The sequence below is a fragment of the Stegodyphus dumicola genome, chromosome 2 (assembly GCF_044657685.1).
Source record: "Stegodyphus dumicola isolate Sdum_Otavi_A_Nest chromosome 2, ASM4465768v1".
NCBI classification, from domain to species: Eukaryota; Metazoa; Arthropoda; class Arachnida; order Araneae; family Eresidae; genus Stegodyphus; species Stegodyphus dumicola.
Genome location: NC_140769.1, coordinates 8970843 through 8990381, shown reverse-complemented (window position 1 = coordinate 8990381; position 19539 = coordinate 8970843). Strand labels below are relative to the sequence as shown.

At 31.9% G+C, this 19539-nt stretch overlaps 1 protein-coding gene across 3 annotated transcripts in view; it reads right to left on the bottom strand.

Annotated features, from left to right (window-relative positions):
• The window catches only part of LOC118200364 (uncharacterized), a 48415-nt gene that overhangs the window by 3499 nt on the left and 25377 nt on the right, over positions 1–19539 (bottom strand). For all 3 annotated transcript variants that reach the window (XM_035372325.2, XM_085810420.1, XM_085810421.1), the window contains 4 exons: positions 15797–17091; positions 13495–13636; positions 2649–2738; positions 2471–2536 (listed from right to left, as the gene is read on the bottom strand). In XM_035372325.2, coding sequence (XP_035228216.2) covers positions 2471–2536; positions 2649–2738; positions 13495–13636; positions 15797–17083 — 1585 coding nt within the window. In that variant the 5' untranslated portion in view covers positions 17084–17091. The remainder of the gene's footprint in view (positions 1–2470; positions 2537–2648; positions 2739–13494; positions 13637–15796; positions 17092–19539) is intronic.

Here is a 19539-nt window from a genome sequence, read left to right as displayed (position 1 = left end):
AAATCACTTCAAATTTCTTAAAAATTTTATAACTGAGTTTCAATACTTACATATATATAATAAAATCTTGCGTTATTCAATTAGTTAATATAAACATAAATTACAGTCAAAAGACTTCGGCGATTCCAGATTATCGATTTTTCCGGATTATAGATCATCAGTTTAAATCTGGTAAGATGGCATGCAGAAATTTTAAAAAGTATGAAACCGTAATTTCTGAAATAAAGAACAATTATGATCTAAAGGGTATCAAAATTTACAAAAAAAAAAAGAAAAAAAAAAAAAAAGCTTAATATTTATTTGTTTACTTTACTTTCTTCGCCATCGAAAGCGAATTATAATGACGAGGAATTTGATTTAAATCATATCACAGACAGAGTGCATCGAGATGAAATACTGCATTTAATAAGGAATTATAAGCCGAATAAAATAAAAACATCTGCCCTGAAGATAAGGATAGTGCTGACAGACAACTTCCAATTCATTGCGTGCCGCCGCGGCGTCCGCATGCCGCAGAGCAGTGGTGAAATTGATAAACAGATTTTGTAATGGTTAGATAAACGAAGGATATGCCTTAGTCCATTTTTTTCAGCAATTCCACTTTTTGTTTAATGGACTTCGAAACATACTTTCGCTTTGTAGATCCTTTACATATTAGTAAATATATATCGGAAATTCTATTTGACATAATCGAAAGTTCAAGCTTACTTTTATAAAATTGCTCTAACAGTCTGCAAAAAATAATAAGCCGGATTCAATTCAAAGATTAAGGAACAACGCAATCTGCAACATTAACTGAATTAGATAATTTTAGCTTAGCTTATAACGTCCATTATACATTAAACGTGCATGCGTAAACGTATTTTGGGCATGCGCACACGCATATTCGCAACTGTAAAGGTCTTACGCGCACCTTTCTGCGCAAGAGACGCATGCGCAGAAAGTTTGTAGCTTTGAGGTCCGGATTATGGGTGTCCGAATTAACGACTTTTGTTTGTACAAGCTTTTATTTAAAATCTTCATAAAACATATTCAAAACAATTTTAATACATGAATTAGTTAGATTTTCTATCAATCAGTATAATCAATAGTAAAACATTTATAATTAATATTAATAGGTGCCCTCCGGAAACAACACAGGGCGAAAACTTCATAGTACAAAACATTATGGGAGAAAAGACAGCAAAGAGAAAACATCGCAGTTCTAAAATATGATGGTAAAATAAAATGACCTACAAATCATCGCATGACGATAATATCGCACACATGCGTTTTTTTAGGTTTTAAAAATATGTGCATTTTCACATAATGATTTGGGAGCACAAGAAGGAAAGAGGGATATTTTTACTTCTATACTGCATATTTTTGAATGAACTAATAACTTTTTGTTGTAAAAATAAGAAGGAAATTTAAACATTTAAAAACTAAAAGTGAAAAGAAAATTAATGCAACTTACAGCACTTAATTTTAAATTTACATAGTTAATTACAAATTTTATTAGTTTTTTTTAATAAAGTTTTACTGATAATTTTTCATGGAACATACAGTCTAAAAAATTTTAGAAAAAGGAAAGATAAATAACTGCATCAGGTTACTTCCATACAGATTACTTAGTTAATTATCGAATTATTTTCTTTCATGTTAGTTAAACTATTATTGTCTTAGTGAAAATTCTATCTTGTTTAAAACCTGGAAAATTTGTGTGTGCAATGTTATCATCATGAGATGATTTGTAAGTACTTTAAATTTTTACCATGGTGTTTTTGAACCGCTTTGTTTTCTCTATGATGTTTTCATCTGCGATGTTTTTGCCACAGTGTTTTCATTTGTAACCATAATTACTATTAATTTATCATTTTACTAATTTTTTTCAAAAAGCAAAGTTTGAAATTTTAATAGCCACAAAACATTTATTTAAAACCATTCAGCAGCATACATGAATTTTTTTCTTTTAACCATTTGGTCTCGTATATAATTTGCATTTTAAATTTATTTAGGTATATTTTAATTAATTAAAGAGTTAAACTCCCATTGCATTCTATAGCAATACTAAACGATTTCAAAAAAGATGTAAGCAAATGTTAAAAATCCGCCAATCCGATTCGTGTGTGTGACATCATTCATCACTTGCAGTGGCGTGTGGGTTAAAAGGTGAAAGACGATGTGCATCTGAACTGGTCCTAAAGACGAAACTGCTTCATATTGCAGTTTCTCCCTAATACAAATGGTGGCTGTGCGAAAGAGCATTGCATGTGAATAAGGTTATAGACATGACAAAATCTGACCAAACTTTGATCCCATGGTGTGTAGATTTTTTAATTATATTGCATTTATATACAGAAGTACTTCAAAATTTTTTAATTATCAATACTTAAATCTAGTAATTTTATAATTTCTCTATTCATATTATATAAAAATTTAATAAATAAATTAAGAATATATATAACTGGGAAGAAAACAATTTGCATACTTTTCTTGCTTAATGGGCAATCTTTCCTTAAATGATTGACATTTCCACATATACTGCACTTCCCTCCTGAAATTTGAAATACATTGTTATACGCAATATATATTCAATATTAAAATGTGTCGTTATGCATGAGTATCATCAAATATTATAAAAAAAGTGAGGGTAAAAAAAAGTATACCTTTTGGGTATATACCATGCTTGTTACGAGGGCAGTCTTTACTAATGTGGCCTTGCTGTGAACAGATGAAACACTTTGCTAAAGGAAAACCTGCAAAATAATTTTAAAGGAGGTATTTTTTTAACTATAATAAAATATGAATTGCTCCAATTTTATACGGATTTGCATTACCTGGAAATAAATAATCAGTGATTTAAATATTGTATGTATAAAAATTAATCTTTTTATCTACTACTTTTTTTAACACTGCCACTTACCAAAACATAAAATTTAAAAAAAATTAAAAAGGGATTTTTATGATAGAAAGATGTAGCATTTGCAAGACACAAATCATGAACACATTTTTAATGCAGATTTTATTTACTTCACGTGTTGTTTCATTAATTGCTCATATAATAAATAATAGAGTGTTTATTCACATTTCTGCACTCTGAAATTAAAGACCTATAAGCAAATGAGAACTGATTAAATTCAATGAAAAATTGTATCTATACTGAACTTTACTTTTGTAATACCATCCTAAAAATAAAATAGATCCATAAGTAGGATACTTCATTATTAAACATAACTTAGTTAACATAATTATTAATAAGTTTGGGAATAAAAAAACTTTATGAAATTTATCAAGTAGCATTGAATATTTTATACTTATAACAGTTGGACATTATTGAAAGAAGGTAAATGATATTTTATTTACGTTTTACTAACAGGTAGCTTTTTGTTGATTTTTTTTACATCTCATTTTGTCACATACTCACTCAGTCTAGAAGTTTAGTAAATAGCAGATAGATTTTATGTCAAGAAGCATAGGTCAAAATGAGAAATAAAATCATAATCAGTGTGATTCTTAACAAAAGATTGGCTATTGTCACCGCTGCTACTTGCCTAGAGAGAGAGCTACTGATCAGAACAAACCTGAAACCCTGATGTAGACATGGTTGGCAAGTTTTGAAAGTTAATTGGGCTCTCTATGATGCAGTTAGTGCCATAGCTCTATGTAGAATTCCAGGGGTTGTAAATTAATATACTTTAAGGTTCCAATAAGCTACTAAAGCACCAGAGGCAACAAGTCGTTTTGTATTAAGTCTCACTAGACGCAAAAAGTAAGTTTTACATGAATTTTTACATTTTTGTGTTTTATATTATGACCACAGTAAGCATTAATGAAAGGCAATAACTCGCTTTAATATGCAGAGATAATTTTTAAAGGTAAGCAGTTATAAATAATTAAATCACGTAGTTAGATAACCTTAGTCATTATGGATTTACATGGCCACTATTAAATTTTATTTATTTTTTAGCAATATTTGTTAAAAAATGCCCTATTAAAATAAAAATCTAATAAAATTTCACAGTTTAAAATACATGTAATTTATGACATTGATTATTAAATGATATTAGGATTAAAAGCTACAAAACATTTATGTTTTGTAGCAACAACACTCAACAACATATGTATGCATGTTTTTATTTTGAAGCCTTCCCAGACATTTTGGCTAATTATTTATATCGATTTTTTTTTCTCTTTAAGCCTCTTTTCTAACAATTATAAAATTTGTCTCAATACGCAAATCCCCCACCCAATGTTCTCATTACTATCTGTGTGCTTTATCTACTAACTTGTCAAGTTCTCCACAATGTACCTATGATGGTTTACTTGATCTGGCGAAAATTAAGTAGTTTAACACCCCCCCCCCACCAATAGACGTTAAACAAATTATCCCTACGTCTAAAAGCAACTGCAAAGTCAGTTTAAATAAGCCTCTTATTTAAAAAAAAAACTTAGAACATAAAGGCATGTTGTTATGCTAACAGCTCGTAGAGATGTAATTAAGAAGAGTCAAATTCAAATTAAAAATGTGGATTAGTGGTCAAAGACTATACAATTTAATTTTAATTTAAGCTGCCTCAGTAACTCTATCATCATAACAAATTCAAATGTTAGCAGCGATAATGCAAAGATGAATAATGACAAATTATCAGAGCTGGCAAGAACTAATGCAGCAAGTATTCAGTTTCTTTCTTCAATAACTTTCCCTTTTTTTTTCAGAATTTTTGGATTTCATTGAAGATTTCTGTTATTCTAAAAAATCTAAATACATTTAGAATGTATGAAAAAAGCTAAAAAATTTTATTTCTTTGGTAATATAAAACATTCAGAAGAAATATGAAATATATATGGTAAAGTCCAGTTACAGCCGGTATATAGTTATAGAGCCGGTGTGGCAGAATTTTTAGAATTTAGTGACACACCAAGCAAGAAAATCTAGGAATGGCAAAACTTTCAGAATTTAGAGATTCGAAGCAGAATTTAGAAAGGCGCTAGGCAAAAGAATTTATAATCCACAGATATTACATCAGGTGAGAAAATGCTTAGCTCTAGCCCTGTGTATGATACATTAAGACACATTAGATGAATTGTTTAAATTGTCAGTTTCTGACTTTTTTACTAATAAAAAATTCCTTTCTATAATTGCCTGCTCATGTGATAAGATCAGAAGCATTTTTGATATTTTCTATGCTTGTGTCTAGTAAAAAGTAAGAAAGATAAACATGTTAAAAAAAAGATTTTAGTATCAGAAGTAAAGCATTGAAACATTGTTTTCATTGTTCTTCCAGGCGCTCTCCAAAAAGTAAAAATTCATCATAAACCTTCTGTAAAATACATGCATTACATGTTAATACCATGGAGACATTTTTCATTTTGTCACATTTTTCTGAAATGTTCTAGATATGTAGGTCTATAAATTTTGCCTTCAAATTCCTTCTAAACTTTCCAAGGTGCAATGTCTAAAATCCTAAAGAAAAATTACCCCTACCAATTCTGTAATAACAAAAAGGCAGAAATATTTTGGAAAAAAAAAAAAAAAAAGAGGGAAAAGTGTACAATTTATTTTATACAGAAAACTGAAGCATATTATGAGACAATTGTATGGAAAAGACTTTTATCATGAAAAAATTAAAAAGACACTTTCAATCAATTACATAGCAATTCCGCTTTTGCTAAGAACTGTATTGTAAATTGTGCTTTATAGCATTATACCTTGTTTATTTATTAATGTTACAATGTAAAAAAAAAATCGAAAAATTCCCAGATCTCGGAAAAGAATACTTATCCTACGGTATTTTGAAAAAGAATGTTCACATTTGATAGCAAAATAAGTGGAAACTCAATTATTCATCACTCTTGATTGCCACTTTCAGTATCAGCTATTGAGACAGTTCAATTCAATAGGTAGAATAAATCCACCAAAAAACACAGAACTAAAGAAAGAAAAAATTCAGATTGACTAGACTGTGCAATGAACTATTATTATTAAATCAGTGTATTTAAAATATTATGCTACAATACTCTTTTAAATAATATACCACTATATTGTCACGTCAAACTGTACCAAGAAAATTTTCCATTAAAAACCAATGTGCAAGTTTGGTAATCACTGGATATCATGTTTTTTATGATTAATTCACTGACCACTTTTTTAAACTTCATCTGGCAGTACATGAAACTTAATGATCTAATATTTAACTGTATATTATTTTAATTACATATTTCTGAAATAATAAATGTCTAATTGTGAGGAAATGTATACTGAATTATTTATATATATATATATATATAATTTATTTCCTAAACAGTATTGATTAATTGATTATATTATCTCCTAAGTTTAATTAAAGTAGAATTATTTTAAAAGTGTGCATCCATACTGGTAAGTTATATTTTGAAAGATGTCTTGAAGTAATTTGAAAGCAAAATGTTAATAATGTTTTAACGGGGACTGGAGTTAAATCATCACGAAGAATAATATTACAATTGTAAAACTAAAAATTAAAACATGTAATTATTGTCATTGATCGGAAATTAGTTGACTTTTCAAGGGGAACAAACCAACTCCCGTTCAATGATCAATAATTGATAAAAATACGTAAATATGAAAGTGTTTCGTCTTTACTCGAGTTATAAGTTAAAGCCAAACCGGCAATTCTAGTCAGGCCAAATATTTCCGCGAATAGTTGTTACTCAAAGAACTTATTCTCATAAAGCATTTTAGTCAATTCAATTTGGAGTAAAGATCAATTACTGTAGAGAAATCCTGTAAAACTCGAGTAATCGTCCCCGACACTATCATCTTTATGTATTTGAGTACTATATTATTTGTAGAAATTAAACATTGGAAAATCTTTTGACTTCTACAACTGATAATAAATTTAGTACCACATTTTGTTTATATTAAGTTAGAAATTAAAGCACAAATAATAGACTGAATGCTATACCAAGAGATTAACATTTTGCTAGATATTACATCTTCATACAACTCTGCCATGAACCCATTGCATTTTAGAATCAGGCACAGCTTTTCCCAGACAGCCACTTGGCATACTATGGCACAGTAGCAGGGGACATAAACACAACAAACTCTCTTTGGAATGCCAACAGAGAAGCTCAACATGCTATTTCAGTTTGGAACTTTTATGCTTCAGATATGTTACTGTTCATCAATGCTAACAATAACAAATCTCCTCCACTTTCTGGACAATCCAGACATGAGAAGGCCAAATATTGATCTTGTCATGGCATTTACCACTGCCTACATACAGGAGTGGGCAGTCAGAAATATTCACTCAGCAAGTGATTCATAGAATCATCACATACTGTTTAGGCATTGCAAAGATTTAAGATGGTTTATGGAGGCTATTTTAAGTTATACAATATAAAGTCTGAAATCCAGATTTCTAGTATCTGGAATGACCACTAGCCAGAAAAATAAAAAAAAACTTTACGAAGACTACAAATGAAGAATATAATTCCCCCCCCCACCCAAAAAAATACCTGCAGCAGGTGTACGGTAAATGCAAGGACTAATCGAGATTCCTGCAGGTCATTTTCACACATCCGCTGAATAGGTAATTGCACCATAGCCAGTATACATTAATTGACGTATTGATATTAGCCACAATCAGCCGTGATTGGTTGTTGGGGGAGTTCATTTTTCTTTCAAACCTAAAAAATGAGTGAAGCCTCAATGTTGTCATGTCTACATGTCATCTTACTAGATTTAAATTGATGATATAATATCTGGAATCAACGAAGTCATAGTATGGTAAATTATAATTTAAATTAGCAATAGCTTCTTAATGCTTAAATTTATTTTCTCTCTATATTCTAAAAATAGTAACTCTTTCTCCTCAGCATCATTCCGAGACTAATCATGTCATATGATTCTTGAATAATGCTGGTGATGAAATGTAGGTAAAGCTCAAACAGCCAATAATAATTTTACAGCAGCATTAATTATCCAATTAAATGCATTGAGAACTGAAACTAATTCATTTTTGAATTAAGGTTTCATCCTGAACACAATGCACTTGCTTTCTACTCTTTGGCCCAGCTGGACTGCTGCCTGTTGCTTTAGTTTTACTGCAAAGCTATCAATAATATACACATTTTTAAATAGGCACAAGTAATGTGCTGAGTTGTTTGAGGCCAACATGTTTACTGAAATAAAAAAGAAGATTTAATCTGCCTTGGCTGCCAGTTTCCTATTCATAATAGAACAACATTCTACGCAATCAAAATTTTTGCTGTTCATTATAGATTTAAATTCTACGCCTTCTACATTTCTACAGTACCACTGCTTCTAAATCTGAGTCATATAAAGAAGTATGTATTTTTGTTTACTTACTACCAGATCTCTTTCACATCTGTTAATTTAAACAGATTCTTATATTGAATTCCACTTGATATTAGTAACAAAAATAATAAAATAACATAATTATTTACACTAGAAAACGAAATTATAGAAGGCTCAGGTGCGTAAGCACATGAAATCAGGCCCCTGGGCTAATAAGCCTCACCCTGCATGTAACGCATGGAGAAAAACAGGGCTTTTCTATCATAACAAAGATGACAGTTGACAGAGAATTCCAGAAAAGGATTCCTGATCAAGAGCCTTACATATAACAAATTCGGAGTTACTCCGATGATGGAAAGAAACGGTTAGGCCGCTGCTGCATGAGTAGAGGAAGATAGAATTAGGATTGTGACGTCAAGAATATAGCTGCGTGAATTTCCTGTAATCTGATTGGTTCGTAGTAGGAGAGGTGCTTTTACTTTTCTAATTCTCCAATTCTGCAAAGTTTATGAGGAGCATGGCTGCCTGAAAACCTGTTTGTAGCTTCTCTGCCAGACTTTTAGCAGCTCTGATTTGTCCTATGCACGAGTTAATTGAGGTTAAGAACACGTTAATCTGGTATCCATGCCATAGCATCATTGATGTCCTTCAGTAAGGGCATAATTGTACTTGCTCACTATAAGTAGCTTGGGGTGGTTTGTTCAGCGCTAAGAACTCAGTAGTCTTTGGTCTGGGAAAATTTTCCTCCATTAATTTGGGAGCTTTAGTCTGTGGTGTACTACTTTTCCTTTCAAATCCTTTTTTGTACTCGTTACAACCTCTGTAACTACTTACATGGCAAAGTCCACAAAATATACATTTGGGCTTGTCTTTCGATTTCATAGAACATCGATTGCTCCTGTGCTGTTGTCCACATTTAACGCATCTAATGGGGTTACTGCAGCATGATTGTGAGTGGCCGAAATGCTGGCAGCGGTAGCATTGAACAGGTTGCTTCTTAGGGCAAAACTTTTTGATAGTGATGTTTAAGCTCATGAATCTTGTTACCTTCTAGGGTCCTTTTGAGCTCAAGTAGATAGATAGGAAGTTTAATTATTTCACCATTATGTCATTTTGAGAACTGCTTTACTTTTTCTATGGGAAAGTTTTTGCATTTAAGGTCTTGTAGGATGTTCTCTTCAAAATTACACGTATTGGCTTTTCAAAATCAAGCTGGTATGAGTGGTAAGGGATTTCCTTTTCTAAAAGTAGCTCGTTCATCGTACTAGTTTCTTAAGTTTTGGTATCAGGGTTGCCACTCAAAGAGGAGAATGAAATTCCCTGACTTTTCCAGGTATGTTTCGAGAAAATTCCAGTCTATCCGCGTAATGTACGTTGGCTGTGCTAAGAGGTAAATTAATTATGGTATTACTTGTACTGTGTAGCAAATTCACTTAATTATTCAATAAATCCCAGAGGACATTTATTCTTAATTATTCTTGGTACACTTTGTTTGATAATTTTGTTTACTTTTCCGCTTAAAAAACTTAATAAAATTTAAGATATATACATTGGATAACCAACTGTACGTTTTATTTAATTATTACTCATGATCATCCCCAGTTCAACACAAGGCTAATCCGGTTCTTATAAATCACAACGCAATGCTAAAAGTTAGGTTAGATTTTAGGTAAATTTAATTTGTGTGAGGTGTATTCTTAAAAGGCACCTTAACACTTGAAAACACAAATATAATTATAATAGGAGTTGTTTTCTCCACTGAAGATTGAAATTTGAATCTGCCCAATCTGGAATAAAATAAGGCTTTTTTTGCAGACATTCTGCAGCTAAACGAAAGAAAGAAATCTATTTAATGATATTTTTTTACTAAATTGAGGTATTTTATATTTATTTTGCAGCATACATAAGGAAAAAATATGTGCATTAAATTTCGTGATGTCATCATACTGCTAGAATTAATTTCAGGATTATGCCAGAGAAAATTTCCTGAAATTTGGAAATATTATTTACTAATGATAAATAAATTTAGAGGGAAGAAGCAACATTAAATGATATGAATAACATAAAAATAAAGATAATTACTTAAAAATTTAATTAGAATAATCAACGATATTTTAGCGAATATAGTTCTATATGGTTATCCTAGATGATTGATTACTATTTTTTTTATTTTACTGCAAAATGACAAGGTATTTATTAAAAAGAAAAAAAAGATTTTGCGGTAAAATCCTAGTATATGATACGGCCTTCGCATGATTTTGAAAATTGTCGCCAAGAACAAAATGACCCGTTTACTGCTCATCCCGCATCACCAAATCCCGCTGTACCATATATGGAGATTATTCTGACCAAAGAAAGTCTATGTAAAAAGCGGAGGGAAAATTTGCCAAGGGATTTGACGACGGAACAGCCAGAATTTCCCTCTCCGCGATGTGCACAGGAAATTGAGAAACACGTGTTAAGAAGAAACGTTCTTTGACAAAAAAGAAAACTACGAAAATCCGTTTTTAAATTATTGCGAAAAATCCAAGAAGAAACGTTTTATCAAAGAACGTTTTTTCTTGGATTTTTCGCAATAATTTTAAAGACGGATTTTCGTAGATTTATTTTTCCCCCTTCAAAATAACTAATCCATGAATTAATTTACTTGCGCCAAAAAATATTTTCTTTTCCTTTAGAGTTTAAAGACATTTTAAACGATATTCATTTTATGAACTCTTGATAACGTGACCTTCGAACTTCGACACCGGTTTCGAGTTTTGGCGACAGATATATCGCGCATGCACAGCTGTTTCCCGCTATGATGGAACCGAGCCAAGTTTGTTGTAGAGAGGTTTTCCTTCTTTACAATACATATTTTTTTAATTCTAACCTTCATGGTACCGTATACTAGGATTAAACCCATTTTGTTTTATACGAGAACAGGTACTTTCTTTAGTTCATGCACTGCACATGCGATTCTCGAGGTTACTGGAAACCAAAAGTTGCGGGATACTTGCTTGCTTTTCTAAAAAAAAAAATCAAATTGGAGCTGCGAAAATTGGCTCTATGCCAGCTGCCCGAATGACACTCACGTGATACACAATTCGCCAAAAAAGTGATCTCTTCCGACGTCGGCGCAAAACTCGCCTTTTCTGGCGGGATCGTTGTATGAAATTCCCTGACTTTTCCAGATTTTGACTAAAACACTTAAATTCCCTGACTTTTCCCTGAATTTTTTGGTCAATTTCCGAATTCCCTGACTTTTCCCGGTTTTCCAGGTAGCGTGGCAACCCTGTGGTATAAACAAATATTGATTTTCCTCTCATTTGACACTCATGAGGTTTGGTACAGTTCTTTACAGTTACCGCGCGCATTTCCAATAAATGACGAAATTTAAGGATTTTAAAAAAATGCATGTATGAATTGCATTATATATAATTTTTTTACATTATTTTACAAAGTAAATCTTCAGAAAAAATTAAAAAATAAACATTTATGTAATTTTTCTATAGCAGTGAAAATATAAGTACCTACATAATAAGGACATTTGGATAAATGGATTAAAAACTCAATAAAATAAAGATAAAAAAGGAACTCAGTGGGTTTTTTTTTTATTTCAAAGAACAAATGTATTTTTTTGACACTGTTTAAAGCATGTTTTGTTACTTTGGTACATGCATAGACCCACATTGCACGTTTCCCACATGCATCTTGTTCTATGAGGTTCCTTCCTTGTGCTACAAAATGTACACTGCCTGGATTTAAATTTCACTGGTATATGTCCAGCGTTATTTAGTTTCTTTTCATCTGGCTCATGAAATTTGTGGTTTTTTATGTTAATGGGGGGGGGGCTTGGTCTGTTTGGCTTTGTACGGATCGTTTGTTTCCCATTCATACTTATTTTATTCGTATTTCGTCCCAAAATAATCAGAAAATATTTTTAATTTAAATAAAACTTTTACGAAATTTCTATTTTTAATTATAGCAAAGTATATTTACATTAAATTTAAGCCACAGGAAATAATTTATAAAATCACAATACTAGCTTGGGGAGCAAGTGTGCTGATGTCAGAGAAAAGTATTTGGAAAAGAAAGACCTTTTTACTGGGCAGGTGCATGTATTTTTTAGTAATAACTCTGTAGTTCCAAAGCCCTTTATCTATATCCGCATAAAAATAAACATTCCTATTTGAAAAGCAAGCGAACGCCATTGAGAAGCAAACGCCAGTGGTTCCAAGGTGCGACCAACGAGCTTCTAGAGGATTGCATTGTGACACAATGTTTTGCGGCACAGTGGTTGTGCCCTGAAACCACATAGCAGATGCCATACATATAGAGGTTTTTTTTTTATATATGCAGTTTAATTACTGCAATTGTTTATGATAGAAAACATGATGTATGATGACTAACTTTTGAAATTTAAAGTCGTTTATATTAATAAAAGTTATTTTGTCTCATCGAAAACGAATTTTAAAAGGCATCCGATCTGAAGTATTAATACCTAAAACATATATGATTCTACAGTCATTTTGTGTTACTTAGATGTAAAAGATCAGTAATCAATTCATTTTCACACAAAAATTTCAGAAAAAGAGGAGAAAATTAATTCGGAAAATGGCGATTTCAGGGCGCACCACCGCACGTCAAAGGGTTAAAAAGTTGAAATATTTGAAGATTTGACTTGACTAAAAGTGAATAGTGTAAATTAAAAAAATAAATGTCAAATTTACTTAAGATGGTCCACAAAATAAAATTATTCAGTTATTTTTTTTTTTTTTTTCTATGATAATTTAAAATTTTGTATTACTCAAAAATGATTCCTGAAGACAAACTATATCAATAAACTTCAGTATTAAAGAAAATGAAATTTTCATACATTAACAACTTGCGCTACGGCTAAACTTCACAGTTGCGGTGCCGTGTACTACAATATAACAAGCGGTAAAGTGTCTCATTTATGCCACTCCGCGTCTGCGAGTGCAATCTAGAGCTGTAACTCGAGAAATAAACAATCTCATTGTTAGGCGACGTGTGCACCACGTTATTTTCATTTTTGTGCGCAGTTTGAGACAAAAGCATCTCGACCGTCTTTTTAGCACAAGTGGTTAAGAATATACTAATTAAAACATTTTATACAGGCTTTCAAATTTATGAACAGTTTCAAACAATCAATAAATTAAAGGTATTTTATAATCATAAATCATTACAGATAATGCAATAAAACAAACCTGATATATTTTTAGGACACTTGTATGATGTATGTTCCGTAGAGCCGCATTTAAAGCAAATTCCAGTTCCCTGATCTGATTCACCCAGTTTAACTGGACAGTCTGCAAACAGATGACCAGACTTTCTGCAGTTGAAGCAAATCTGAAGATATTTAAAAGCTATAATAATAGTTATATATTTATTTCACACCTTCAGTGATATTAATAAAATAAATGATACTACAGTACAAAGTCTGTAATCCAGATTCGTCGGGACTTCGGCGATTCCCGATTAGGGGTTTTTCCGTATTATAGATCATCAATTTAAATCTGGTAAGACGGCATGCAGAAATCATACAATTAAAAATATGAAACCATAATTTATGAAATAAAGAGCAATTATGATCTAAAGGGTATCAAATTTTACAAAAAAAAGCTTAATATTTATTTGTTTACTTTATTAAACATTTCTTTCAACGTGTACATGCATAAAGCATACATTACGCGCATGAGTAAAGTTTGTGGCTTTTTACAGGTCCAGATTACAGATCATTCCGGATAATGGACGTCGAGATTACAGACTTTGTACTGTACTTTAAATGAAAACAAAATTACTCATTTAACCATGTAATAGAAGTAATGCATAATTACTTCAATAAGTATGAGGTTCATCCAGAAAGTAAGTTTTCCATGCCCCATAAAAAGAAACAAAACATTACCTAGGAAGATTTATTACAAAAGATACAGCAATATTTCAGTTATTTCTCAACATAAAAGCCACCTAAATTGTAACACTTGTTATACCGTGGGATAAATTTTTGTATCCAGTTCATAAAAGTCTGCCGCCTGGGAATGGAGCCAGTATTTTATTAATATCACACAAAGTTGTCCGCACATCTTTGTCTGTAGGAAAGTTATGCCCGGGCAAGAAATATTTTTCAGATGCAAAAACCAACACCAGCACTGAGCATCCCACGTCTCTTATTCTGAATGTTTTGTAGCAAGTTCTCTTGTGTTTCTCAATAACATTCAGCATTCACCATAGCACCCCTCAGCAAGAATTCAACGATCAGAATGCCTTTCCTGTCCCAGAAGACTGTGCACACCAATTTCCATGTGAATAGAGACTGCTTGAATTTGGTCTGGCAAGAGATCTAATGTGGTACGAATGCATCAGCTGTTGCTTAGTTTCTGGGCTAAAGTGAGCAACCTACATCTCATCATCCATAATGATCTGTTCGGGTACTCATGGCCTTTATCATAGTATCACTGCAGAAAAGTCAGCGCTGCTCCCATGCATTTTATTTGTTGCTTGGATGTAAGGTTCTTTGGCACCAACCTGCACACAATTTCCGGAACAGGTGTTTCGTGATGATTTCATGCACCACAGTTTGTGATATCTGCGGAAATGGCTACTGAGTTCCATAAAGCAGCGATTCTACAGAATGCACTGCCAAAACCTATTCCACAAAGTCATCATCAATGAACCATAGCCATTCGCAAAGCTGTTTGTATGGACATTTTGCCTACTTTCAGAAATATCTTGACACCAACGATGAACCATCTGCTTGCTCATAACATCCCGTCCATGTGCTAAACACAACTGACAATGGATTTTGATTGTCATTAACTTCTGTGCATTCAAAAACTTTATCATGGACTCACATCCCAGACGGTGGAAGAAGAAATAAGAGCAAATATCTTTGCATACTGCAACAATGTTACTGTATGCGATTGGGAAATTACAACTACCACGAATGATAGCCACACAATTTTGGTCCTTTTGTGTTTGGCTTGTGCCAAACATAAAAGGACCAAATTTGGCTTGGACCAATTTTGAAAAAGAACCAATTTTTGCTTGTGCCTACAATTTTGGTTTTTTTGCAATGCCATCTTTTGGTGATGAGAACTTATTTTCAGCATGATCCTTACACAAATTACGATTATTAAGTATAAATAATGAAAAATATTTAATTGATAACAAAGTGCATAAATATAGGAATATAACAGTGAAGTGCTATGTAACTGCCTGCAAACAAGTCACAAGCTAGTCCGTTGGCTGTAAGTGTCATATTTACAATTATTTTGGATCTATACACATAACCATAAAGAAGCAATTCTGCTTTATGGTTATATGTTCTGTTTTATGGTATTCTGCTTTATGGCTAATCTGACAAAAAGTAAATACACAAAAAATAAGTTTAAATATGTGTAAGGGAGGGATTTCTCAGATGAAATTTTTCATCTTTGGTCTCTGCTTTACAAACATTTATAAGAAAAAAAATAAACCGACTCCCCCAAAAAATGAAGCCTTCATATTTACCTTAGAAATAGAAGTCTTTCTGAAATTCAGCTCTTCTTTGCGTCTTTCTTTCCTTATAATTTCTTTTATCAACCCAGGAGGCATACCCTTTGCCCTTAAAGCTCTCTTTATATTATATAATTTACGTTCGATTTTTGCAGGAAGTAATAAAATACCATTTTTAGCTCTTTTTCTCTGAAGTTTTTCAAGATATGATTCTTTCATTTTTGTAAACCGTTTTTCTGGCACCTTTTTGGAGTTCACTTCCTCAGTAGACAAATCTTTACAATCTACAGAACTTTGACAAGAAGACTTGCTTTTTTTAAATTTTTTTTTATTTTTTACGTTTTTAAATCCTTGTTTCAAGTTTGATTCACCAGCAACATCTGTTTCATTGTTGCTAACGGCATCACATTCTTCTTGATTTAAATCTTTTTCAATTTTCATACTCTCAGAAATCTTTTCCTTTACATTCTGGCTTGATGTCAAATCCTGGTTTCTCATATTCATTAATTTTTTCCTTCTCTTTTCTTTTTTTAGTTGTTTTTTTGATAACTGTGTCATCCCATCTGCAGATTTTATTTTGTGAATATTACTGTTTGCATCTTGCCTGTGTTTCTCTTCAGATATGGATTCTGGATTCTTTGCGTGAAAACAGCTATATGACCCATTCCTATCAGTTACCTTTTCTGTTTTAATATCTCCATAATCTGATGCATTTTCTGCCACGTTGTTCTTCAGTAATTTCTTTTGATTAATACTATTCCTAATCTTTTCCTCCCTCATTGCTTTTTTGAACTCTTTTTTAGATGCAAATGCAACCCCATCAATAATTTTTAAACTGTTATATATTTTCTTATCATTGTTTTCTTCAGCATCTAATTCAGAATGTTTTACAGGAATGAAATCTGCAGAAAAATCATTTACATCATGTTTATTTTTCAACATCTTTTTCTTCTTCTTTGGTGAGAAATCAGACATATCTAATTCACGTGTTCTTTTAGAAGATTTACACATTATTTTACTATCATCATCTCCTTCAAGACTTTTTACAAAAGAATTCTGCACTGTAGCATTTGCAAATTCATTCTCACTTTCATTTTGTGGCAAACTCATATGTTTGTTGCTGTCCTCAGAGGAAGTATTTTCACGTTTCTTAATAAAACTTTCCAATTTTTTTTTCTTTTTAAAAGAATGCCCAACATTCTGCTGTATCTTCATTTGCTTCGAAAATTCCTCCCAAGGTGTTGCATCACCAGGCATTTTTTTATGTTTCTGTGTGCTTCCAGACCTTGCCCATCGAGTCATTTTCTAAGCTGTTAAAGAAAGATTTAAATTAATAAAAATTTAAGAGTAACATATGAGAATAGAAAATTTAAAATGATACATTTTTAAATGTGAAATTTCAAGCAAAAATTTTTGCTGATATAAAATTAGTATAAACCAAATTATTTACATTTTATGATACATTAAGTTAATGAATATAATGTTTCCACAGAAATTATGTTTTGCAGATTAAAAAGAATTTCGTATCTGATTTTAAACTGAAGGAAAAAAATGAGCGTACACAGACTGTAACATCAATCTACCGCTTTGATGGGAGAGATTAACTTAGACATGGTTTCATATGGGAGAGAAAGTGAAGCAAAAAAAAAAAAAAAAAGGCTTATATGTACATACCAAAGAGAGAGTTACATCATCACCGTGTGGATAAGCAAGAGTGTTAAAAGAAGCACTCTTAAGCTATACATTGTATATTTTATGATATAATAAAAGTTTCTGCTAAACTATTTGTATTCATTATAAAATTACATACTTACATAGTGTCACTGTTCTGTTATTGGGGGACCGGATTCAGAAATGTATGTGCATGTGTATGTATGTGCATATATGTGTATATGTAAACACACATATACATTCGTGCTTACATATATACATGCATACATTTTGAACCCATAAATCCATACATACATACATTTCTGAATCCAGTAGTGATAACAGAATACTTAAATAACAAAGAGTGTAATTAATTGAAGCTAACAAATTCAAACAATTCCCTCTTAAGTACACAAAATATTATGTATTTGATAGGGAATTGTTTGACACAAAATACCAAGTATAGAATACATTTTATTCTATTCTTGGAATACGTGTAAAAAAGCTTTTGTTGACCATAATGTTGCTTCAAATATTCATAAAAATTACCTATGGATACAAATTGTTAAAAAAAAATAATTTTTTTAAATTTAAATCCTTTTTTTTTTGTTTTATTTTTTTCTTATATTAACTTAATAAATGGTTATTATGTATTGATGGCTTTCAAAATCATTAAATCTTTAGTTAATGATATTAAAAAAGATGTGGTTTTGTTATTGTTGTTGACTAATGATGCCCTATAGCCAGCTCAAGCCCATGTAATTCCTCGTGGCAAATAGCACAAGATACACCTGTCATTGGTAACAGCATTGAGCACCTTATAGGTGACGGTGTGATTTAGCTCAGCTACACCCCCAATTTTGATAGATAGCATCCCAGGGAGACGGGTCTGAGGGTCTTCCATCCCTCTTTCCCTAGTACCAACCTCTCGAGAGGACTTTCAGCTTGCTGTATATTTAGAGTGCCCTTATGTGATACACACTATACATTTACAAACATATATGCCTTCTTCGAGATTCAAACCTGGGTCCTTCGGCACAGCAGTCAGTGATTCTAATCACTATACCGGTTGGGCTGTCATCTTTTTTTTAGCACTGAGAATAATATATAGTAGAAAAAGCATGATTGCCTACCAAAGGAGTAGATTTAATGTAAGTGAAACATAAGTTTTAATGGTTGTTTTCCTTCAGCTTAACAAAATACAGGTGTCCATAATTTATTCACCAGATAGAAATACATTTTAAATAATACACAATAAGAGACAGGGAAAAAGGACTGACTGAATTTTATTTAGCACTTGAAAGAATTTTATGTTAATATGCTTCAATATGAGCACTATTAGGTGCTCGGACAATACCAGGTCTGTTCTCAATTTACCTCTAGACATTATTAAGCAGAGTTATAGGAGCTGTTTCTGGAGCAATTTGGTTTTATAATTCTTTGATGATGCGAATTTCTGCAGCATAAACTTAGTTCTTCAAGCATCCCCCAAAAAAGAAGTCGAGCGGTGCAAGGTCCAAAGAATGCAGTGACCATATATTGGTCCACCTCAATCAATTCAATGATCTGGGAATGTTTCATCAAGGAAATCATGTGCATGTGTAGCCCAATGACAGCAGGCCTCATCCTGCTGGAAAAGAAAGTTAAGCTGCATACAGTACAGCAAACAATCTCAGCAAATCAAAATGAATGTCTGAATTAATTGATGACTCTAAAAAAAAAGTGTACCAAACATTAATGCTTTAGAGCTACCTCGCTCAATTTCCCTTACACTATGTGGGCTTTCTGATCCCCAAATCCTGCAGTTAAGTTGAATAACCTCTTCTGAAACCCGAAATGGTGCTTCATGACGGAATACGATTTTCTGGAGAAACTGATTATCCTTACTGATATGGACAAGAATATCTGCAGAACATTCCTTACGAATGATTTGATCATTAGATTTGATTTGTTGACAAATCTGCAATTTATACACAGTCAGTTTCAATTGCTTGAGAACAATATTATGAACAGTTGACCTGTGAATTCCTATTTTCACAGTGAATGAATTTACTGGGACTGTGCACAAACACATCTCGAATGGTGAAACATTTTAAGCACTGACACTT